General features: G+C 48.7%; 1 protein-coding gene across 1 annotated transcript in view; it reads left to right on the top strand.

The window, feature by feature from the left end:
• CLMN (calmin) overlaps positions 1 to 24,340 on the top strand; it is a 115,194-nt gene extending 90,854 nt beyond the window's left edge. Inside the window, exons 3-9 of the mRNA XM_089906285.1 lie at positions 1,369 to 1,478; positions 4,188 to 4,271; positions 9,849 to 9,941; positions 11,693 to 11,883; positions 13,905 to 14,098; positions 16,066 to 16,148; positions 20,765 to 24,340. Coding sequence (XP_089762411.1) covers positions 1,369 to 1,478; positions 4,188 to 4,271; positions 9,849 to 9,941; positions 11,693 to 11,883; positions 13,905 to 14,098; positions 16,066 to 16,148; positions 20,765 to 22,417 — 2,408 coding nt within the window. The 3' untranslated portion in view covers positions 22,418 to 24,340. The remainder of the gene's footprint in view (positions 1 to 1,368; positions 1,479 to 4,187; positions 4,272 to 9,848; positions 9,942 to 11,692; positions 11,884 to 13,904; positions 14,099 to 16,065; positions 16,149 to 20,764) is intronic.
• The last annotated feature ends 1,165 nt before the right edge of the window (positions 24,341 to 25,505 follow it).

Raw genomic sequence — 25,505 nt, 5'->3', positions numbered from 1 at the left:
CCCGAGGAGTGTTTTCACTGGAGTGGGTTCAATTTCTCCTCCTGCCATCTTGCAGATGGATGCCGGCCAAGGCCCCGCTCGCTGCTGCTGGGCTGAGGCTCTTACAGACACTGTCAATGGAAATTATTCTCCAGGTTCAGCTCAAAAGCAAGGTTTGGCCACGGTCGGGGCTGCTAACGGGAAATTTTGTGAGTTCATCTATCAGGGGCTGTTTTGTTCAGGTCTTGCGTTTCTGCCCCGCGTTAACAGGAATAACATTTCCATAAGAGTCTTGGTAACCTGATACCGTCATGCTCCGTGTGGAATGTTCCTGCAGAGCAGTGGGGAGTTGGCAAAGAAAATAATTTGCCTTTGGGTTCAAAGTCGCTGTTGCCCTTGAAGCAAAGCTCTTTTCTGTGCACCTGTGGGTGGAATTGCCCGGTATTTTGACTAACTGGGAGTCAGGGGGCTCGTATAAGAGGTAAGGAAATGCCACCTCCCGAATAAAAAAAGAAAACATGGGCCCTCCAAGGCTTTCACAGGGAGGAGGCCTTCCTGGAGAGGAGGCCTTCCCGGAGGAAAGGGTGCCTGGGCCACAGCTCCAAGATTTCCCTGGCTCTCTGATGGGTGACAGGCGCCATACCTGTCCCCCAATTAATCCGGTCTCCTGTGGGAACACCCCCCCTTCGTCATCCCCAAGAGCAGTAAGTGTTCTAATGCTTCCAAATGCCCCAATACCAGAAAGTAAATAGAATTTATGCTGGGGGGGGGGGTTAATGAAAAATGCAGGTTCCTGGACCCTGTCCCCCAAGATTCAATAAATCCTAACCATCCTGCATTAAAGGAGTTTTTATCAAGCTTGTTTAGTCAACAGAAACCTTTCTTTAAGCAAAGTCTTCCTGGAACCCTAAATAAAGGCCATTAAGAGCTATCGAAGGGAGTGCCTTGAATAAGCCTCCTCTGGGACCGCCCCCCCCCCCCGCCCCCATAGGGCTCTGTGAAGTGCTCTGCTGAAGCTCTGTTCTGGGAAGCACAGTTTGGAAATCGATGTGCTGGGATATCTGCCCAACAAGTTCCAGCCGGCCCCGCGGACCCCAGGCCACACCCAGCCAAACTCTTGGTGGACACAACACAGGTCCCTCAGACCTCCCCAGGTCAGAGAGGAAAGCAGGGGCCTTCTGACTTTTTCTACCCAGAGCCTCCTCCACAGCTCCCCAGCGCACCCACTGCCCACGGGCCACCTCCAGGGAGAGGGGATCGCTGTCTCCTTGGATGGGCCCTGCTGCCTGTAGGCACATCTGGGTGTCCGGAAGTTTTTTCTCCAGTGAAAGCTGCAGTTCTGAAATTGTTTTGTGAGTTACACAGATCACTAATCGGCTACTTTCTTTCCCCCTCTTCCACAGTGCACCCCACCTCTAGAAGTTAAAGATTTATTCGTTGATATACAAGATGGCAAAATCCTAATGGCTTTGTTAGAAGTCCTGTCTGGGCGAAATCTGGTACGTATGCTCCAGAAGGGTTAGGAAGAAGTAAAAATGCAAAGGAAAGCATTGCCAAAGGGTTCTTTTCTGTACAGATCTATGTGTATGTACATATATACCTGGCCATCCATAAATCCTATGATGGGAAACCTGGGAGGGTGACATTCCTTTCTCGGTGACTAAGACTGATACAGTCACGTGTAACTAAGCAAATATACTTTAGCAAGTAAATAAATAAATGCCCCATGTTTTCTGTGAGTCCAAAGCTAAGGATCATGACTGAATCATGACAGTTTAGCTGGCCAGCCATGAAATTACCTAGAATGAGAGCTAAGAGTCAGGAAGATGGAGAAGAAAGGCATCTTATCAGCCAAAATCTATAATCCACCAACTAGATACACAGAATTCTAGAACCTTCTTGCGAGTATGACCAAAATTGAATTGAACCAGCTGATCTTGGGGTTCCTTCCACTTTGGATCTTCACCAGAGCTCTCCATGTTGCCTGTATCTGCTGTATATAGGTCGGTCCTCTCTCCCCAGTTCCACACTGTTGGCATCTTGGCTGGGGTAGTTCTTTGTCATGGGGGCACTGACCTGGGCATTGCAGGATGTGTAACAGCAAGCATCCTTGGGTCTCTATCCACTGGATGCCAGTAGTACCCCCAGGTTTGACAACCAAAAATGTCCCCAGGCACTGCCAGAGGTTCCTTGAGGGGGCACAGTGATCTGGTCAGAATACCAGTGGTGTCAATTTTGAGAAACCGGCTCTAGAGTCCAGCGTTTGACTTGGCTCAAGTGACCCAGCGTGGCTGATACAAAAGTGCCGCGATGGGGTATAGCTCAGCCCGTGTGGACCTCTCTGGATTTGTTCCTTTTTTTTTTTTTTAAAATAAATTTATTTATTTTATTTTTGGCTGCATTGGATCTTCTTTGCTGCATGGTGCGCGGGCTTTTCATTGCGGTGGCTTCTCTTGCTGCGGAGCACGGGCTCAGTTGCTCCGCGACATGTGGCATCTTCCCGGAGCAGGACCTGAACCGTGTGCCCTGCGTTGGCAGGCATATTCTTAACCACTGCGCCACCAGGGAAGCCCATCTGGATTTGTTCTTAACTGTAGCTTTAAACTCAAGAGCCCCTACTTCTGTTCTCAGCTGTAATGTGGCTGGAGTCTTATCACACCCCTTCCTTGCCTTTGCTTTCCCAATAGCCTCCCCACCCCGCCGCAAGGGGGCGGTGCAAAGTGATGCTGTGAATTCTAATGAAGGGCAAAGCCACTGCAGTAAAACCCCTACATATGAACGAGTTCCATTCCGAGAGCGTGTGTGTAAGTCCAATTTGTTCATAAGTCCCACAGAGTTTGCCTCGGTACCCATCTAACACAATTGGCTATATACCACTGCTTTTGGGCTTGCTTCCGGACATCCTGGGCTTGAAGTAAAGATACTGTACTCTATACAGTACTGTACAGTGAAGTACACAAAACACAACCACTTGTAGAGGATGCACGCACGTGGCAATGTACGCCAGACACGTGAACTAACTTACGTGATGGGACATGCGAACGCACATTCGCATCTTTGAAAGTTCACAACTTGAAGGTTCGTGTGCAGGGGACTTACTGTATTTGGTTTCTTTGCACATCTCACAATGGGCGGCCAGCATGGTCTCTAATAGGCTTCCTGAAAAAGCGCGTTCTAGCCCCTCGTTCTGTGTTCCCAGCAGCCCAGGCTCCCACTTCGCTGCCAGGGCACTGGTTAGGAGCTACCGTGTCCTTGCGGGGCCTCTGTTGGGAGTCTTTGATCCTGGAGCCCAGCCAAGAACATCCAAGACCTCACCCATTAGCTTGCCTGGAAGTTCACACCGTGTGGAAGTGATACCCACTGGCTTGCCTTATAGTGTAAAGCACCCACCTGGAGGAGCGGGGACGGACTTCAGTTTCAGGATGAGTTTCCTTTGCTGATGCTCCTAGTGGGTACGACGAGCATTGTCAGAGCTTTTGCTTCTGCAAACACCTTTCTCTCTCTCTCTCTCTCTCTCTCTCTCCTCTCTCTCTCTCCCTTTCTCTCCTCTCTCTCTCCTTTCTCTCTCTCTCTCTCCTCAGTCTCTCTATGCTTCTCTGTGTCTCTCTGTGTCTGTCTCTTTCTCTGTCTCTCTGTTCTCTGTCTCTCTGTGTTTCTGTCTCCGTCTGTCTGTCTGTCTGTCTCTCTCTCTGACCTGGGATAAATGCCCACAAAGCTCTTGGCCAGAAAACAGAAACATCTGCGGCCGCCAGGGAGGGCTTACTGGATGATTTAGCAGCTGTGGGTGACACTCCCGGCTGACGCTTTCTGCCCTGACGAAAAGCATCAGTGCAGTGAGAACATGTCACCGACAGTCTCTGGAGGAGGGAGGAGTATCAAAAGCCAGGAGCTGGGTCAGAGAGAAACATTTGACAAATCTGTCCCTTGTTTAACCCCTGGATTCCCCTTCTTCACCAACTCGAGTGAGTTTGGTCCCAGGAACCATAAATAAGGTGACCGTCGGGGGCCCCTGAGGGTACGGTTGTGCATCCTGGGGCCCCGTGCCCGGCTTTGGATGTGGTCCGTGTGGGCTCTGCTATGAGCCCCAACCTTCTCTTGAGACTAATGTGAAAAAGGTAAAGAAAAAGACAAGCACATCCGACGGCACCGCTGGGGACTGAGTGCCTGTCTTGGCTTAACTGCTTGTTTTGTTCTGGTTTGTGTTACAGCTGCACGAATACAAGTCCTCATCCCATCGTATTTTTCGGTTGAACAACATAGCGAAAGCGCTTAAGTTTTTGGAAGATAGCAATGTAAGTATCTGAAACACATCTTGTTAACACAGACTTCCCTTTGACCAAAAGGACATAATTTGAAGTTTAATGCTGGTCACAAGAGATAAGGGCAAAGGGGACCCTGCTGAGATGGTCGAATGAAACTAAGTTGAAATGTAACAGAACTCCCACAGTTAATCCATCAGCCGGAGATACAGTCCCTGACTCCCTGCCCGCCCCTCCATCTCCATCAGGCTCTCAGATGTTCAGAATTTAGTTCACATTTTCTTTTTCATTTGGGGGGATAAGAGCATGGCAGCGTGTAAAAACTTTTTCTTAGAACTCAGAATATGGGAGAAGCAAGGAGGAAAAGGGGGCCAAATGAGCCGGGGGAAAATTACATAATTCTGTCCCCTTTGATATAACTTTCTCGACTTAAACCTTAGCCTTTTCTGTGTTTTGAACTCTGCTTCGTGTCCTTCAAAACTGGGAAGGAATGGCCCTAGAGGGATGAAATTTCCAAAGTTCCCCTTTCATTAAGTTTCACCAATTAATGACCAGGTGGGTCCCTGCATTGGGAGGGGGAGGGGCCGTGCAGTGGTGCCGGCACTTAGCAGCCCTGGGTTTCATCCCAGCCCTGATTCCCCAGTCTTCCAGGTCATTCTGTGACCCCTTGGCATCCTTTCAACACATTCCTTTTCTGCTTAAATCAGCCCAGATCAGATCCTGTTGTTTACCATCAGGAACCCCAAACAAATTGCACTTCGTGATGATGGTCTGCTGTACATGCCGATGTGTCGGGCAAGCTGAGGGGTTTTTACTGCACTGTCCCCCTGCCTCCAGCACAGCCCCTGGAAGGAACTCTCGGTGTCACTCATTCAGATTCTAAGGCCTGGGCTGATAAGCCTGGATCCCCACCTATGTCCTGGCTGCCAAGGGCAGGGAAAAGCACCTTTGGCTTTTGAAGAGGGAGGTGTACCCTGCCTCCCGTACTGTGGGGAAAGCCCCAGACCTAGGAGGGAGTTCAGGTGGCGACGGCCAAAAAGCACCGCTCTGCTCATGGCAGCATCGTTCATAATAGCCAAAAGGCGGGAGCAACCCGGATGCCCATCCATGGACAAAGGGATGAACAAAATGTGGTCTGTCCGTGCAATGGAATATTATTCTTCCATGAAAAGGAATGAAGTGCTGATACAAGCTGCAGTGTGGATGAGCCTTGAAAACATTATGAAAGATGCCAGACAAAAAGGACCACTTCTTCTATGAATCGATTCCTGTGAAACGTCCAGCAGGGAAATCTCTCAAGTCAGAAAAGAGATGGGTGGTTGCTCAGGGTTGAGAGAGGTTGGGGGATTAGACAAGTGACAGTTAAAGGGTATAGGATTTCTTTTTGAGGTGATGAAAATGCTCTAAAATTATGGTGATGCCAAAAAACCATGGAATTGTATATTTTAAATGGGTGAATTGGATGGGATGGGAATCGTATCTCTCAATAAAGCTGCTTTTAGAAAAGCACGTCCCGTTTCGTGAAAACGCTGGCCTCTCTGCAGTCAGTTTCGCCATCCGCCTCGGTGCTGACGGCACGTTCAGGGCACCGCTTCCATGGCTCCCACTCCTGGAAAATGATGTAGACGCCTTGAGCCTCCATTTCCACATCTGTTACACAGAGGTGATGAGAGCCAAGCCTACTTCAGAGAATTGTTGAGGATGGAATGTGCCTGTCCAGGTGGGGTTTAGCCAAGTGCGGGCACAGGGCGAGGGCTGCGTTCGTTAGCTGTGGCTCTTGCTACCTCCCCTCAGCTCCATAGCTCCACTGTCTGCTCCTGGAAGGGAGCGTTAGGCGTGGCCCTCCTGGGCAGTGTCCACCCCTGAATTCCAAAGAGCATTGTTTTTATGATAACGTGGGGCCTTGGGACCACTGCCCGGGATACTCACTGTTCTTCCTTCCAGCTTGTGAACCCCTAAGTAATTTCCTGCTCTGCCAGCTGCCACGTGTTGATGGGTCTGTACTGTAGGCAGAACTCTCCCCCTGCGTTTACAAAGTGTCTTCTGTGGGCCCAGGGCTGCGCTCAGCCTTGGGGACATAAAGCTGCATTAGGAGCACATCTCTGCTTCAAGGAGCTTAGAGCCTCGCAGAGGAGGCCTCACGCGGACAGCAGGCTGCTCATCACTGCAGGGGCCCAGGGAGGAGCAGTGATCCTGCAGAAGCGAAAAAACAAACAGCCTGGGAGCCTGCTGGGGGGCGTTGCAGGTAGGACTAGCCCATGCTCAGGGGTGGCAGGCCTGGCCTTCTGTAATCTGTCCCTAAATGTTTACCCAACTGCAGTAGCTGCCTTATGGTACAAAAGAAAGAACAGTAAAGCTCCCTTCTTCTTTATTTTCTATTTAAAAATCTGGAAATATGCCCAATGTGGTTGTGTTATGTCAGCTCTTTGCCCCGTTGGCTCCTGTGGCCGGCAGGTGAATGGCCCCATGGGGAGGAGAGCACCGGTGGGTGAGGCAGGTGGAAACAGGCATTTTGGTTGCAGTCTCTTTCCCATTGCCAGAATCTGGGCCCTTGTTGGCCCCTTCCTGTCCCACTGTCCCAGCTCGAGGGAGGACGGGCCACAGTGGCTCTCCTGAGCCAAAAAAGTGCCCAGCACTGGGTGATCAATGCCAAGCGGGTGCTGGAGGGGCAGCAGTCAGGTCCCATTTGCCCCAGGATTCAGGTGCTGCTAGTGTGGCCAGCCTCTGTCCCTCCCTCTCTCCCCTGAAGCTATGAGGCTCAGAGCATGGTGTTCACTCCTGTGTCAGAGACCCGCTGCCCCACAGGACCAGCTCTGTGACCTCCGGCAGGTCATTCAACCTCTCTGAGCCTCAACTTGCTCATCTGTGCAATGGGTATAGTATGACTAACCCATGAGAACCACTGGGCAGAAGTCAGCTCTCCCCGGGGAGGGCATTACCGTGATGACCATTATCACTGCCCCACGATGGATGTGCCAGCCAGAGGGGGAGAAGGAATATTCCCAGAAGCCACTTGGTCCATTTATTGTCAGTGTGGCGAAAAAAACCAAGTTAGCGGGAAGAGGGGGAGGAGGACATTGTCCCTGAAGCTTCTGACTGATGTCCGGCTGCTACATCGTCTGTTTGCCAGGGAGAACCTGTGGCTGGGCACCGGAGGCAAGGTCTTCGGGAATATCCATAATCCCCGCCTTCCCTCAGCCAGGCTCCCCAGTCCCTGTGGCCAGGAGAGCGCTTTATTCTCCAAAGGTGACAGCTGCTCCCTGCTCCCCCTTCCCTCCCTGTCCCAAGAGGGTGCACCCTCCTATTCCCCACATCCCTACAAGGCAGCTCTGTGATTTCTCACTTTGGGACACTTTCCATGAACCTCAGCTCAGAGGCCGTGCTGGGCTTCCTCCAGGGGATAGTGAAGGCCAGGATTGACTAAGTGCTTTGATGTGACTCCCCCGCGCTGGGATGTGATCAGTGAGCCACAAAAACGGAGGGAGCTGCCAGAGCAGAGGTCCAGGGTGCGCGATCAGCCACCACAGACTGCAGGTGATTCATCCCATGGAACATGTGGCCATGATGAATATGGACGGACTATTGGGCCTGAATTCGATTGGCTTTGTTGTTCACAATATTGACAACTTCCTTCAGCCTCTAACCCACCAGTGATGAGCTTGTGCTCCCTGGATTATTCTCTGGGCATCAACCTGCAAAACACACCTGAGCCAGGGGCTCAGTATTCTCACCTGTGATTAGGAAAGCCCAGGCCCTACTGATGGGTGTGGTCAGAAACCCCTGATGAACTGGTAGGATCAGAGACCCATCTTTTTTTAAAGCCCCAAAGGAAAGAGAGAGAAGTATTTGTGTGAGACGCTGTCTTTGTGTTTTCTTTCCCGAGTCTCCTGAGCAGAATTTTATGAATCAAATTTGGATTTGAAAGTTTACCTTGGGACTTTCCTGGTGGCGCAGTGGTTAAGAATCCTCCTGCCAATGCAGGGGACGTGGGTTCGAGCCCTGGTCCAGGAAGATCCCACATGCCATGGAGCAACTAAGCCCGTCCGCCATGACTACTGAGCCTCTGCTCTAGAGTCTGCGAGCCACAACTACTGAGCCCTTGCTTCGCAACTACTGAAGCCCGTGTGCCTAAAGCCCATGCTCCGCAACAAGAGAAGCCTGTGTATGGCAACGAAGGGTAGCCCCGCTCTCTACAACTAGAGAAAGCCTGCGTGCAGCAACGAAGACCTAACGCAGCCAAAAAAAAGAAAAGAAAAAGTTGACCTTGATTTACTTGATTTCTCCTCTCCTCCCACTGAAGAATGGAGTTTACATTTGCAAAGGGTGGTAAAGAATGAAGGGGCGGAAAATGTGACACAGACGGTTGTGGCCTGCAATCTTCAGTATTTGCTGTCTGGCTCTTTCCAGAAGTTTGCAGACCCCTGATCTACATACTCAGGTTTTGTTTGCAGAGTAAAATGATGACTTAGGGCGGTGGTCCTCACACCCAAGCGTGTAGCAGAATCACCTGGAGCTCTGGTTAAAATGCAGATTGTGGGGCTTCCCTGGTGGCGCAGTGGTTGAGAGTCCGCCTGCCGATGCAGGAGACATGGGTTCGTGCCCCGGTCCAGGAAGATCCCACATGCCACGGAGCGGCTGGGCCCGTGAGCCATGGCCGCTGAGCCTGTGCATCCGGAGCCTGTGCTCTGCAACGGGAGAGGCCACGACAGTGAGAGGCCCGCGTACAGCAAAAAAGAAAACAAAAAACAACAATGATGGAGTCACTAGGCTTGATCGAATCAGTTCAAATAGAATATTTAAAATGCAGATTGTGGCCCCTCCCAGGGTTTCTGATTCAGTTGGTCAGCGGGAGAATTTGTGTTTCTAAGGAGTTCCCAGGTGACAACATGCTGCTGGGCCAGGGACCACACTTTGAAAACCAGTGCCTCAGGCATTCACCAAGGGCAATCATCCTGTGGTCAGAACATAGTTAAATAAATAACGTAATCTCTTAAGGGTTTCTCAAATATGCCCATCTGAACCAGTCAGTAGGGTATTTTGTTGCGGGATGTTGCAGAAAGATGCAGAAACGCTGGGTAGCAGCCTTATCCCCACACACTATTTCTAATTAGTAATGGACAATTGTCTTAGCTGTGCGTGTTCCTTGATCGCTGATGTCAGTGCTCTGTGTTTGTCCAAAGATGTGTTAAACCTGGAGGTTTGGCGGTGTTAGTGTAGTACACAGACCGCCCCTGGGCATTTACCATCTGTTCTTGGAAAAGGATGACTTTCTTACTAGCTGTGTGTCCTGGGCACGTTACACTGACTGCTCTGGAATTTCTTTGCCGGAAATATAGAGATAATAGAAGAATCTGTGATGTGGGGCTGTTGTGAGGTTGAATACTTGTAAGGAGCTTAGAATAGTGTCTGCGCATGCGAAGTACTATGCACGTGTTTATTAGACACACTTACGTACACTTTTGCATGTTGGGGTCCCCGAGAGGTGGCCTGGGGCAGCACCGAGCAGCACAGGTGAGAAAGAGAAACGGGCCCACGACGACAGCATCAGAAAATAACATGTTGCATCCTGTTTGGACACTCTTGTTAAGCTTATAAATTGCTTCTGTCCAGGTAAAACTGGTTAGCATCGACGCGGCAGAAATAGCAGATGGCAACCCCTCTTTGGTTCTTGGGCTGATTTGGAACATCATCCTCTTCTTCCAGGTAAAATCATTTCTTTCTTGTAACACACGGTAATGATCTCCAGCGACACAAGAGTGGAGCTGGATGGAGGGAGACAGTGAGATTTCATTTCTAACAGATTTTGACTTTTCTGTTTCCTGGGAAAGAACTAGAAGAACCTGGTTGCTAAAGGTTTTGAATTCCTGTGATTCTAAAAGTGATGTGAGCTCTGTTCTCCTCTTGGTACTTGAAGAGTTACATATGTACTTGGAAAAGTAATTTTGTTCTGAAGTGTCACAACAGCTGGGGAATACTTCCAACCAAAAATTGAACTTGGTAGAGTTACTTTCCTAAAATGACTTGTGTTCATCAGAGATGGTTAAAGAGCCTGTACAAAGATAGCTCTAGGAAGAGGTGTGTGTGACAGGAAAGACCTTGTTTTTCCATCCTTAGCACCCTCAGCCTCTATCTGGAAATGCAGATTTTATAGAGCAAGGACAGGGTCTGTGGCTGGAGTATGAAGAGGATATTTCAAATTGTGCTCAAGTTCTTTTCCCTGAGTAGGATGGAGTAAGTTGATGTTTTATCTTCTAAAATCCCCCTCTTTTGAAATAGAAGATAATGGCTCGTTGCTTAATGGGTCTCCCAAGCGTAAAAATGATCTGCACAGAGGCTCATGCTTACATTTCAGAGAAGAATGAGCTCAAACAAGGCTTGGAGACAATAGCCCTGAACTTACAAAACCAAAGGCTCCCTCTGAGCCTCAGTTTCCACATCTGTGAAATGGTAGCAGTGGTCCAAATATGTGGTGGGCATCAAGAGATGCTACGTGGGAAAGCCCTCTGTCAGTTGTACAGTGTCATACAGGCTTTAGTTACTGATGTTTGTTCAACTCCCTGATAGACTGGAAACGTCCTGAAATGTGTAAAAAGTCCTTAACTCCACTCTGGATCGTCATTCATTTATTTGGTAAATGTCTAGTGAGCTTCTCCCGTGTGCCAGGCTCTGAGCATACAAAGTCTTGCTCTCATGACTTTCTGGTATCTCAGACAGGTCAGTCCCATATTATAGAATTCTGTGGTGCAGGCCATGATCAGCATATGAGCGGAGTGTTGTAAAAGCTCCAAGCTGGGGCAACTATCTCAGAGGGGGAAGGGGGGAGGGGAAAACTTCCTGGATAAAGTGACACCAGAGCAGGGTTTTAAAGGATGAGGAATTCACAAGACAAGTGTCTCTCAGACTTCATTGTGCATACCAATCACCTGGTATGGGGGTGGTATTGAAATGCAGAGTCTGATTTCGTAGGTCTGGGGCGGGGCCTGGGGTTCTGCATTTCTCACAGGCACCCCATGGTAAGAGCACATTTTGAGTAGCCAGGAGTTCAGTGTTGGAAGGGAGGGACATCCAGGCAGCAGGACCTGGGTGAGCATAGGCGGTGGGGCTTGAAACAGCATGATGCACTCTGGGAGCGATGGCCATGAAAGGATGGGGTAGGGGTAGGTGGAGTCAGGTCAGGAAGACCTCATCTGCAGCCTCTGGCCAGAGCTAAAGAGACTCCAGGAAGAGATGATTTTCCCTGCAAAGCATCACTGCACGCACCACAAGCCACAAGAAACATCCAGGCCATCATGAGTACTGACCCCTGACCCCTGACCCCCTGACACACGACCCTCAGGAAGGGGTTTCTCCCGATCTGGAGAACCAGTTCTGCACAAGCTGGTCCCTCCAGCCGGGGTCCACGAGGGACCGTGCTGGGTCTGCCTCCGGGGTCTGAAATGCCGTTTTCCTTCCAGATTAAAGAACTCACCGGCAACCTCAGCAGAAATTCTCCATCTTCCAGCCTGTCACCCGGCTCGGGGGGCACAGACTCAGACTCCTCCTTCCCACCCACGCCCACTGCAGAGAGGAGTGCGGTGATATCGGTGAAAGACCAGAGGAGGGCCATCAGGACGCTGTTGACATGGGTGCAGAGGAAAACAAGGAAGTAAGCCGCACGCCCTGTGCCCCAGCACCCCGTGCTCTGCCAGGCAGGGGGAGGAGGGCTAAGAAAAAGGGCATCATCACCGTTTACTCAGTTATGTGCCCGGCGCTTCACGTAGACTCTCAGAAAAGGGATCCTGTCAGTTTCTGCTTCTGCACACAAAACTGTACTCACCCCGTGTTTGGTTTGCAGAAAGCTGGTGATAGAATTGGAATAGAAATCCCAGGGGCCTTCAACACACTAAATCCCAGTGTGGGGATGGCCCTTGGATCCTAATAACGTGGACACATTTATTATTAAGCTTCTGGGTATCTTTCAGAGTCTGTACCTACTTAAAAACGAGTAACAATAAAGGCTGCAACCTATCAGAGTCAGGTCTGGCCCTTCCAAAACTGAGACAGGTGAACTGGAACCAAGTTCCTGGCCTTCTGTTTAACCCCTTCCAGACTGGGGAGAGCCTGGTGAATCTCTTACCTTTCTAAGCTGCATCTGTAAGATGGTGACTTACCATTCACCCCCTTATGGGAGAGTTGGGGTTAAATGAAATAAACCCTGTGAAAGCACCTTGCAGAGTACCAGCACTTAGTAAGTGCTCAGCAGCGGATCCTGGCTCCCCAGTGTATGGAAATAAAAGATGAGAGAGAAGTTGGGTCTTTGGGGGTTTTGATTAAGGGGTTAAGCGTGATAGAGTTGATTAATGTGAGCAACCAGTAAATGGTATTTTAAAATAAATTTATTTTATTTATTTTAAAATTTATTTTAAAATAAATCAAGTGAGCTCATTGCCAGGAGTTAGGGTGGCTATAACAGAGAGGAAGGGCCTTTGCAGGGAGTAGAACAGTCTGTATCGCCATTGTGGCACTGGTCACAGGAATGGGTGCTTGTGACAAAATGTCACGGCACTTACACCGTCCCCGTGACACTGAAGCCAATGAAATCCTAATTCGGTCTGTGGTTGTAACAGCCCTGTACCTACGTCGGTGCCCCGGTTCTGATTAACACACGCCGGTAACGCAGAATGCTGCCGTTGAAAGAAGCTGGGTGAAGGGTCTACAGGGGCCCCTTGTACTGCTGTTGCAACTTCTTATGAATCTCAAATGATTTCTAAACAACAGGATTTTTATTTTTTTTTTGCGGTACGCGGGCCTCTCACTGTTTGGGCCTCTCCCGTTGCGCAGGCTCAGCAGCCATGGCTCACGGGCCCAGCCGCTCCGCGGCATGTGGGGTCTTCCCGGACCGGGGCACGAACCCGTGTCCCCTGCATCGGCAGGTGGACTCTCAACCACTGTGCCATCAGGGAAGCCCCAGGATTTTTTTTTAAAGAGAGTTCAGGGATCACAGTTGAGAGACTGACGGGGCCGGATATGGTCTCAAGAGATGGAGTCCAAAGGAAATTAGTGCCTGGCAGGATTATCTATCTTTGTCACTTTTAATGTTCTGATTTTATTTATATTAATCATGACGTTAGCTGTCCCTTAGTGAGTGGCTTTCATGTGCCATCTGCATTGCACATTAGATTGTCCACGTGACATGGCCATTTTGGGGGATTCAACCTAATACTTGCCCATGACAGCTGCCCTGTTTTATAAATGAGTTTGAGGCTTAGAAGGTATGTGACTCAAGGCCACAGCACTGGAAGCACAGTGGGGCAGCCGGAATGTGAACTAGTGTCTTTCTGGCTCCATTTTTTTACACAACACATCTATGTTTGCTGCATTTTGAACATCACTGGTAAAAGGAACAGTGTATAAAATGACTCCTTTATATATATGTGTGTATAAATATGTATATATCTGGGAATTGGGAAACACAAAGTTCTGTTATGTCTCCTCGTGTGATGTACACCTTCCTATCCTGTTTGTCTGGAAGTGGAAATACCTATGGTTCAGTGCAGCTATCCCAATCCTCAGGGCCTGGGGCATCTTGGCCTCCCCAGGTCAGCAGCTCCCAGCCCCGCTCGGAGGCCAGCGAGGCATCCCCGAGTCTGCTTACTGACCTGCACTGAGGCTGCTCCTTTTCCTCAGGTATGGCGTGGCGGTGCAGGACTTTGCAGGCAGCTGGAGAAGCGGGCTGGCTTTCCTGGCAGTGATCAAGGCCATCGACCCCAGCCTGGTCGACATGAAGCAGGCGCTAGAAGACTCCATGCGGGAAAATCTAGAGAAGGCTTTCAGCATCGCTCACGACGCCCTTCACATCCCCAGGCTCCTGGAGCCAGAAGGTAGATGTGGTTCTCTCTCTTTCTCTTTCTTCGTTTTATATATATATATTTTTTTTACGTATGTAACACCTGCTGTCCAATCTGGAGAATACAGAAATATCTAATGAAGTCATTTTTATATCTCCTGTATTCCTGCCACTGAGATCATTTTCCCAGTATTTTTCCTTACATCTAATTACAATTTTTTTACCTAATTGGGATCATTCAGTGTATGTATGGTTTTGTATCCTACTTTTTTTAAACCTAATGTTATAATTGTGACATAAGTATGCTGATAGGAGGTCCCCATTACATATTTTTACTGGCCGCATAATGGTCCATTTAGTGGGTGCACCAAAATTTACTTAGCTCTTTACTACTGGTGGACATCGAGGTTGTTTCAGAATAGTCATGTTTATATATAACGCTGCAATGAACATCTTATTGGTTAAAGCTCAGTGTGCATCTCAGATTATTTCCTCCAGGACCAGGTCCCAACAGCGGAATGAATGACACAGCTAGAAACTACACACCTTTTTAGGGCACTTGGTTATCTCTGTCAAATCGCCTTCCGTGTGGATTAGGCTAACGTAGGACTCCCTCTGGCAGTGAGTGGGGGTCCCAGCTCAACAGACTAGCTGATGGGGCAGGCAGTGAGCTGGCTGCTGGCAGGGAGGGACTAAGACAGTAGGGAACGACAGAATCTTGGGTGCAAGGAGAGCTGGAGTCTTCATTCCACCTTCTCTGCTCATCAGCCACTTGTGAGGCTTCACTCAAATCATTCCCCTTCTCTGGGCCTAGATTTCCTGAAGTGTACAATAAAGAGAAAAAACCTCCCTGGTCTGTGGGATCCTTCGCCATCAAGCATCCCAAGATCCAATGTAAAAACCACGTGTTCTTGTTGGTGGGAATGTAAATTGGTGCAGCTCTTATGGAAAACTGTATGGAGGTTCCTCAAAAAATTAAAAATAGACAATCATGTGATCCAGCAAACCCTCTACTGAATATATATCCAAAGGAAATGAAATTTAAAAAAACAACAAAAATAAACCAACCACCTCAGGAATTCCCTGGCAGTCTAGTGGTTAAGACTCAGTGCTTTCACTGCTGTGGACCTAAGTTTGATCCCTGGTCAGGGAACTAAGATCCCACAAGGCACACTGCATGACCAAAAGCCCCCCCAAAACAAAAAAAAGCCCCCCCCAAACCCCCCAAACAAACAAAACACAAACAAAGGAAATGACATTGCAATCTTGGAGAAATATTTGCACACCAGCGTTCACTGCAGCATTATTCACGATAGGCAAAGCATGGTAACAACCGACGCGTCCATCAGTGGATGAAGAGGTAAAGAAAATGCTGTGTGTATGCACGATGGAATATTATTCAGCCACGAAAAAGAAAGAACTCCTGCCATTTACCACAGCACAAATGAACCTGGAGGACATTATGCTGAGTGAAGTAAGCCAGGCACAGAAAGACAAATACTACATGATCTCACTTATACGTGGAATCTGAAAAAGCCAAACTCATAGAACCAGAGAGTATAAGGGTGGTTACCGGGGGCTGGGGGTTGGGGGTGGGGTGGGAAAGTAGGGAAATGTACAAACTTTCAGTTATAAATGAATAAGTTCTGGGGAGTCTAACATACAGTATGGTGACTATAGCTAATAGTACTGTATTGTGTACTAGAAATTTGCTAAGAGAGTAGACCTTAAGGTTTCTCAGCACACCAAAAAAACCCAAAAAACAAAAAAGGTAACTCTGTGAGGTGATGGATGTGTGAATTAACTTGATTGTGGGAATTATTTCACAATGTATATGTATGTCAAGCCATCATGCTGTACACCTTAAATATATACAATTTTCATTTGTCAATTATACCTCAATACAGCTGGAAAACAATTTTTTAATTCAAAATGTCTTAAATAAATAAAATAAAAACCGTGTTTTGCGTGTCCTTCTAACTCCTGTGTCTCTCTTAACAGACATCATGGTTGACACGCCAGACGAGCAGTCCATCGTGACTTACGTGGCTCAGTTTCTAGAACATTTCCCGGAGTTGGAAGCCGTATGTCTGTTTTCCTTACCTATAATTCAGAAACCATACATTTCCATCAGCTGGCCGTCCCACGGAGCTTGGGGTTCGGGCTGTGTTGTTCTGTGTGACAGCTGTAAGGATCAAAACTCGATCTCAAGCGCTTTGCCGCTTACTCATTTCAAAATCATAGATAACGTGTATGACATTTAAAAGCAGAGTGGGAAGCTAGGCACACCTCTTACAAACCTCTTCCCATCCCAGACTTTATTAAGATTAGAAGAGATGCCCACTTGTAATATGAATCAGCTACTTGATTTTCTAGATGCAGATGGAACCTTTTAGCAGTCTACCAGATTTTATCAGAATGTGAAAAATTCTCATAGACAATGACCATTCAAAAGCATGCCTTTTTATTTTCAGAATCTGAGTATACTTGGTGACAGAGTGTTTGGAGCAGAATCAGACCCTTTAGAAGTTGTCATGGCTCTGTTGAATCTCCAGCCAACCCGTGCATAAGCCCTAGATGATAATAACGATGATCACAAGGATAACAACGGTCCTTTACTGAATGTATTGGAAATCTGCTGAACACCTACTGCTGGCTCGGGGGAACTTAGCAATAAGCAAGATGGATGAGGTCCCTGACCTTTTGTAGCTTTGTTCTAGTAGAGGAAACAGTTGACAAGTCCGCGAACATGTCATCATTTCAGGTAGTTAGACGTACTAGACAAAAAAGAGAAAAGCATAAAGAGCTAATACTTGCAGGGAGAATGGGCCACTCTTTTAGCTGGAGGCTTGTCAGGTAACCATCCCTTGTGTCTCTGGGCTGACTGCCACCTCTGCGATTCCACTTGACTTGGTATCATTATTTCCACTTTGTAGAAGAGAAAACAGATACTCTAAGAGGCTTAGCTTAAAGAGCTCTCCAGGGTTGCCCAGCTACCAAGTGTAGAGCTGGGGTTTGATCCCAGTTCTCTGTGGTTGCAAAGTTCAGGCTTTTAGATTCCTTACAACGTATGCTGAAACTGAGACCCCATTTTGCATAGCTCAGAAGAGCCAGACTGGGTCTTCCCCAGGATGTGGCTCTCATTCCAGTCCCTACCTATGTGTGTGTTTCCCGTCTGTTTCTGGCCCACAGATCACTTTCCAGGGTACTTTAGAAGCAGGCATTCCACGGGCTGGAATGTCAGTTCTTCCACTTGAAGCTGTGTGACCTTGAGCCGCTTTCTTAACCTCTCTGATACATGTCCGTATGAGATGCCATCTGTAAAATGGAAAGATGACCCACGTTTCAGAGTTACGTGAAGAATAAATAGATACATAAAGCACTTACTCCTGTGCGTGGCACAGCAGTTGATGCCCAGAAAATGGTGGTGATATTATTTTGCAATTTAATCTTCATAGGTCATTACTAAATTCTGAAATACTAGGCACCAGGGATTTTATTAGCCCTGAGCTCTAAAGCTGTAGGCAGAGTTTAAAATTAACTAAAATTTATGATATTCGTGTGAGTCAAGGTCACGGCCAGGATTCAGCAGATCTGACACTTGGATCTCCCCAGTGCTGGGGTCAGAGACTAGGGCTGGGGCAAGAGAGGTTGAACAAGATACGATACCTGGAGTAGGTCATCCTGACGCATGGGACACAGGGCATCACCACAGAACAGCCCATTGACATCCCCGGGGATACAGATGAGCCATCCCAGCGAATCTAGACTCCCATTAAACCGCTGTTTTTTGTAAGCTTAACAATTCAGCTGAGTTTAGTACATTTCAGTAAACATTCGTTAAGCCCTGACTGCGTACCAGACACTGTGCCTGGCTTTATGGCCCGACATATGGTTTATTTGGGTAAACATACCATATGCACTTGCAAAGAATGTGTCTTGTGCAGTGAAAGTGTTGACAGTCTTTAAATATCAATTAGGTTGAGTTGGTTAATATGCTGTTCTAATATCCTATGGACATACTGACTTTTTTTTTTTGCTTTTCCTATCAGTGAGTGTGAGGGAGAAAAGTTAAAAATCTCTGACTTATGATCGTGGATTTGTTGCGCTTCTTACTTCTGTCAGCTTTTGCTTTATGTATGTGGAAGCTCTGCCACACATGTATACACATTTAGGACTGTTGTCTCTTCCTGACGGCATCATCATGTTATTTTTATTTTATTTTGTCTTGGAGTGTCCTTGGTCTGGCAGGAATATAGCCATACCAACTTCCTTATGATTCGTGTTTGTGTGATACATCTTTTTCCATCTTTCTCCTTTCAGAGTATGCTTATGTTTAAAGCACGTCTCTTGCAAATAGTATGGAGTTGGGTCTTGTTTTTTTGTTTGTTTTTTTTTTGCCATACGCGAGCCTCTCACTGTTCTGGCCTCTCCCGTTGCGGAGCACAGGCTCCAGACGCACAGTCTCAGTGGCCATGTCTCATGGGCCCAGCTGCTCCGCGACACGTGGGATCTTCCCGGACCGGGGCACGAACCCGTGTCCCCTGCATTGGCAGGCGGACTCTCAACCACCGCGCCACCAGGGAAGCCCATGGGTCTTGTTTTTTTATCCATTCTGACAAGAATTAGTGTGGCATTTTATTAGTGCATTTTTTTACCATTTACTTCACATAATCTACCATCTTGATTGTTGTTTTTTATTGGTCCTATCTGTTTTATGTTCCTTTGTCCTTCCTTTCTAACTTTTTTTCTGATTATTCAATTACTTTTTTGGTTTCCATTTTATTTCCTCTGTTGACTTTAAAACAACATCTCCTTGTTTTATCTTTTTAGTAGTTTTCCTAGGGGTTATGATATTCATCTTGAACATAACTCAGTCTACTTTGGATTACTATAATACAACATTAAATAAAATACATATTTATATATTTTTATATATGCAACTACGTCATTCCACTCACCTCTTCTCCATTCCTTTGTGCTGTTATTGCCACTGACTTTCTTCTGCATATGTTTTAATCCTCAATGCTGTGTTATTATTTGTGCTTTAAACAGGAGACTTTTTAAGAAAACTTTTTAAATAGTCTTTTATATTGGCCATACATTTACCATTTCAGGTACTTTTCATTCCCCCCTTCAGCACCAGGCTTTCATCTCTGATCCTTTCCTTCAGCCTGAAGAAAAACCTTTGTATTTCTTGTAGTATAGGTTAAGCAGTTATTTTAGACTCTTTATTTCCTAGTTCTAACCCCAAGTTATCTTTGGGTCTACTTCTAATGACTATTGTTTCTCCTGATTATGGGTCTCTTCTCTTGCTTATTTGTGACTTAAATTTTTTTTATTTTATGCCAAATCTGGTGTATAAAGGAGCAGTACAGTTGAGGTAGATGACATTTTTCCCCCAGAGAATATAGCCCTTGCCCAAACATGGACCTATAATGAGGAGCTGATCATTTTGACCTTCTCAGGAGCTGATAAGGGCTCTGTTGAAGTTTTGTTTAATTTCAGCCCTCCAGTTTCAAGCAATTGTATAATGAGGTCAGTCCACCCTCCCTACCAGTGCATTGGGAGCCACGCTCTGCAGTACCACCAAGATTGCTCTCTGCTTTTCAGCCCTGCTCTCAGCTGCTGCATCTTTTTGTTTCTAACTGAAGTGTAGTTGGTTTACAATGTTATGTTAGTTTCTGGCGTACAGCAAAGTGATCCAGTTACATACATATATTCTTCTTCATATTCTTTGCCATTATGGATTATTACAAGATATTGAATATAGTTCCGTGTGCTATACAGTAAGTCCTTGTTGGTTATCTATTTTATATATAGTAGTGTGTATATATTTACCTCAAACTCCTGATTTATCCCTCCCTTGCCTTTCCTCTTTGGTAACCATAAGTTTGTTTTCTACGTCTGTGGGTCTGTTTCTGTTTTGTAAATAAGTTCATTTGTATCATATTTTAGATTCCGTGTATAAATGATATCATATGGTATTTGTCTTTGTCTATCTGCCTTACTTCACTTAGTACGATAATCTCTATGTCCATACATGTTGCTGTCAGTGGCGTTATCGCATTCTTTTTTATGGCTGAGTAATATTCCATTGTGTGTGTGTGTGCGTGCGTGTGTGTGTGTGTATACACCACATCTTCTTTATCCATTCCTCTGTTGGTGGACACTTAGGTTGCTTCCATGTCTTGGCTATCGTGAATAATTCAGCTGCATCTTACTTAGCAGAAGTCTCTGTGTGGGAGAATTAGTATATGAAGAGAACTAGTTTTGTGTTTGGGCCCCTTCTAGATTCAATCTCTCACGCCAGCCCACACAATCAATAGATATTTAGCTGATCTTTCCTCATCTCGGATGAGTTCGCTCTCCTGTCCATACCCAGACCAGGCAGTGGCCCACAGGTATGAACTCACGGACAATCTCTGCTCACTTAGGAAGGGCTCATCCTTCTCCAGAGTTCAGTTCATTGATATGTCTTTGCAGCCATAGCTTTAAAAAAAAAAAACACATTCTTTTAAACTTTGGTGTTCTTACATTTCAGCAGGAACAGTAGTCATTTGCCAGTCTACATCTGCATCAGAACACTTCCATTCCTTCTGAAGTGCTTTTTCCACTTTGGTGTTTGTGTTTTGAGAGGGGACGCCGCGTGACACTTAGACGCTCTGCTGATTTCACGTTGCCCTGTATTTCTTGGCAGGAGGATTTTGCGGATTCCGACAAAGAAGCCCCTATTGAATCCACCTTCGTTCGCATCAGAGAAACCCCTTCTGAACAAGAGAGCACCGTCTTCTTTCTGACTGAGAACGGGGAGCGTGCCTACACCGTCAACCACGAAACGAGCCACCCGCCACCCTCCAAAGTCTTCGTCTGTGACAAGCCTGCGGGCGTGAAGGAGCCCTGCGTTACCAGCCGGGAGCTGGCAGACAGCTACTCTGAGTTCACGCACCAGATCATTGACCAGGTTCTCCAAGGGGTCCCAGGGAAGATCAACAGCACCGGCGAGCTGGCTCCAGAATCTTCCATCTTATCATCCAGAAAGGACAGCCAGAGGTCCACCTCTCTGCCAATCAAGAAAACTGTGCACTTTGAGGCTGACACCTACAAGGAGGCCTCCTGCAGTAGGGACCCTTTCTACAGTCCAGACCTTCACTTCGAAGGAAGCCCAAGAGAGACCAAGGAGTCGTCCAAGCAGGACGGACAGGTCTTGGCAGCTGAGGTTGCTGAGGAAACACCGAAACAGGAGGCCCTGGAGATCCTGGAAGCAGCCTCCAGTGAGGCCCCCAGCGACGTGTCTTCAGTGGATGGTGAGGTCAGTCATCCTCCGACTTCCCAGACCTCTCCCTCCTGGAATGGGGCGTCGGAGAGGGCAGCTGGCCCAGGGGAAGAGGGCCGTTCCCCGTCATCCCTGGGAGAGGATACCATTGTAGCCGATTCCATGGAGATCGAGGTTAAGCTGCTGACTGTAGAAGCTATGGATAAGGAAGACTCTTTCGAAGGCATACCATTAAAAGCCTCGAAGTTTAACAGCGACCTCGTAGATTTTCCCTCCACCAGCCAGGCTTTCCACGAGGTTCCTTCGCCTCATGAGAAAAAACCTGCCGAGGAGGAGGCGTCCGAGGATCGTGCTGAGAAGTTGCGTAAAAGGAGAGGTAAATCTGCCCACAGGGAGACGGATTTGGATGAGCCCCCCGTGAAGCCCAACCAGCAGGAACCTCACAAGGACCCTGGACCAGAAGACCAAGGCTCTTCTTTGGAGGCACCGGTGGATAAAAAGCCAGAAGTGTATGAAAAGGCCAAGCACAAGTCCCCCCGGCGCCGTCGGGGTGAGGAGGGAGGGGAAGCCGAGGGCCCGCGGGGCCTTGGGGGAGAATTGCCTTCCAATCCAGCCAACAGCAGCAGCAGCTTGGAGACCCTCCGCAGCCCCAGCGAAGAGGGCCTGGATTTCGAGCCGTCTCCACCGCCCTCCAGGATCTCCATCATCCCCCATGACCTTTTCTACTACCCGCATTATGAGGTTCCCCTGGCTGCAGTTTTGGAGGCTTATGCAGAAGGCATGGAGGATTTGAAAAACGAAGAAGTGGACCTCGAAGAGCCAGAGGGGTATCTGCCGGACGCGGGGGCCGGGGAGGCCGAGGCCTCCCAGAGCAGCTGCAGCTTCGCCGGGCGGGGCAAGGGCCACCCCCAGGCCAGCATCGTGGAGGATGCCAGACCAGCCTCGGAACCCGGTCCCCCGTCCCCGCAGGAGGACCACCAGCCAAGTGAGGACGCAGAGAGTGTCCCCGTGCAGGGCCACCAGGTACTTGACTGCGGGTGCGGGAACGCTGAGTGGGGAATTCTGTGCTTCTCCTAAGCTCGGCTTCTTCCTCCATAAAACGGAGAAAGGCAGCTTCCCTCACAGGCATCCCAGGTCCAGAATTTAAGGAGACACTCACTCAGGCTCGGGCAAGGTCAGGGTTAGCACCGGAGAGGAACACTTGTCGTCAATTTTGCACCCTGGGTGTCTCGCTGGCCTCCCCCTAGTCTGGGCCCTGCCCACAGGCTGCCAAGGAGATCAGATGAGGCCATGCTTGAGGTGCTTGAGGGTCCAGCACAGTAGTAGCAGAAATCCTTTTAAGTAGTGATCGCAGCTCTACCTAGCGCGCACTTAGCGAACCCAACCCCGCGGCAGCCTGAGAAAACCAGGCCAGACCTCACACTGGACTCCAGCCTTGATTTTTAAAGGGCTTTTGCTTGTTGAGCACTATTGTTTGGCTCCTGTGGTTAGAAGTGGGTTGTGTAAACAGGGCAAGGCGGACGCGCACTTCTGAGCCGGGGCAGCTGGGCACGTGCTCCTCTGCCACCTCGTGTCTCCACGTCATCTGGCCCAGCAGCTTCAGAGGGGCCCCCCCCAGAGTGATCATTGAGAGGGTGTGGGGAGCCCTGACTGCATGTCCCTCTGGGTCCCCCTCCCCACCCTCCCCTCCGGACAAGCCCACCTCCTCCCTGCCTCCCAGCCTGCCTCTGGGCTTTGCTGGAGCTGGTCGCCCCATCTGGACGCCCTTCCCCACACTTGGCTTGGCGAGCACTTACTCCTCTTCAAAGCCCAATGCCAACAGCATCCCCTCCCGGGAGCCTGCCCAGCTCCTCTCCAGGCAGCGCAGCCACTCTTCCATTTATAGTGATAACATTCTCGATGGTTCTGTAGTGGACTGCTGCTGCTTTCGTGGGTTGTGATTTTCTCTCCTGGGAGAGAGCATTTGTGTATTGATCTCTGGGCTCCAGAGGCCAGCCTGACAGGAAACAAGGTGCACTGCATGACAGTTTGGGGTATCAGGTGAGGGCAGGTAAATTAAACCCTGAGGTGCTGGAAAGTCAGGACAGGACCCAGCGGAGGCCCAGAGGTGCTCGGAGGAGTGAGAAAGCCTTGCCCTGGGGAGGCTGCAGGAGAAGGGGAATCTGAGTAGACTTAAAAGGCATTTAGGATTTAGATGGGCCAGAAGTGGTAGCATCATTTATGGGTCTGCCAGCTCCAGGCAGTGGGGAGTAGCTGCCCGAGTACTGGGAGGCCTCAGAGTTCTCTGGCACTAACAGTCCAGAAGCCACGTGTGGCCGGACCTATCCTTTGGTGCCGAGCACCCATTCTCTGTCCGTCTTCGGCTGGAGAAGAGGGCTGGGTGGCTCCATAGGTGCGAGAGACCTGCCTGCCACCTTCCCCTTCTGCCCAGGGGCAAGGAACCTAGTCCTGTCCCCTGCCCCTAGCCCTCTGTCTGCTGTCTGTCAGAGCAGGCTTGTCCTGTGGGAGACCAGAAGATCCGGCGGGTTGAGAAATGCCCCTCAGTGACATCAGGTCTCGGGGTCCCCAGGTTGGGGGATGACAACAGCAACTGGGGTGATTCTCTGGATTATTACAGGCCGAAAAGCTCTTTTAGAACAAAAGAAAAGGGACTGGGATTGGGGAGAGCCTGAGTTGCCTTTCTGCCCCTCTGTGTGACTTAGAATGGCCAATGAGCGCCTAAGTTCCCCTCCCCCAGTGATGGAGTGTGGCCTGTGGGCACGCGGATTAGGCATCCGACGAGCAGGTGCCCACTGCTCCCAAGCGCACCTTGCCATTGGCTCCCGAGTATAGCCCTAGCCTTGATCCCTGTGAGTGAGCGGGGCGGGGGAGGGGAAGGGGTGCAGCCCAGGATGACTTGCCTCCTGGCAGAGAGGATGACGGGGTGGAGAATTTCTCCGATACCTGGCCCTTCTTTAAAAAGAAAAGAGAAAACTATCTTCTAAATGGACTAGAAAATGGCAAGTTCTACTTCCAGTCTTTAAGAAAGTAAGTCCTCTCCTCACTTCACCTTTCAGAAAAGGTAGCATTTGCTCATTGATAATGGAGGAGCAGCTGGCCTTTCAGATTGCTGAGAGCGGGTTTTAATTTCTGCAGGGAGCTTTGTTCTCCTGGGCTGCACTGGCCGGCCACTCTGATCCCCTTATTGGGACACCTGTTGAGCAGGTTTTTCCAGCCCCTGTGAGAATTCTTGAGAGGTGCTGCCAACAATTCTCACGCTTCTCGATTTCACGTGGGAGCATCGCTGGTGGGTTTCAGAGTGCCTGGGGGCGGGGGCAGGTGGAGGTCAAAGATTCCTTATCGTATAAATGCTACAAAGGTGGCACTACCATACACCTTCGGCCAAAAGCACGGTGAAGATACATCTCTCCAAACACAGGAGCCACCTTCACACCCCTTGGCCCACCTGGCCTCTAGGATTTGTTCCTCTGTTTAAGTGGATGATGGTTGTGTGAAGGGTCCAACCATTGTCCACTGTGAGGCACATCCTTTATAGGAAGCACTGTGGTATAGTGGGAAGAGGCTGATAATCATTATACCCATTTGACAGACAAGGAAACCAAGGATCAGAGAGATAGTCAGTTGCTCAAGGTCAGATAGCTGACTTAGCCAGGATGTGAAACCAGGTCTTACTGACTGTAAAACCCATGCTGTTTTCGATCCATCAGTCTGGAGCATTTGGAACTCTGCCCGGGGAGCAGCAGTTCGGGTGGGCTTCTCCTCCATGGTGGGCTGTGCTGGAAGGAACCCATGGAAGAGGCAGGATTGGAAGGGGCGCCCTAGCTGGGCCTCGGAGTCAAGGTGGAGCAGGGCGCTGCCGGGTGGCGTCACGCACTCAACATCTCAGCGTAAAATTCTGATTTGTGTTTGGTTGTCATATCCTTCAGTCCCAGGAGTTTCCAAACTCGGAAAACTTAGCAAACCCATTAGAAGAAAAGGTAATGGAAGAACCGATCAGTAGTAAAAAAAAGGAAAAAAGAAAACATGTGGACCACGTAGAAAGTTCAATATTTATAGCACCCGGAACTGTTCGCTCCTCAGATGACCTGGAAGAAGACACCTGTGACCACAAAGTCCTTTCCAGGTATTTTATTAACAACTTCTCACCCCAGATCCTGAGCTGGGA

This window comes from Delphinapterus leucas, chromosome 2, assembly GCF_059928025.1.
Source record: "Delphinapterus leucas isolate spDelLeu-1000000601 "Yukka" chromosome 2, BTC_Dleu_Yukka2, whole genome shotgun sequence".
NCBI lineage: Eukaryota > Metazoa > Chordata > Mammalia > Artiodactyla > Monodontidae > Delphinapterus > Delphinapterus leucas.
The sequence above is the reverse complement of the archived record's forward strand: the minus strand, read 5'-3'. Positions and strand labels throughout refer to the sequence as shown.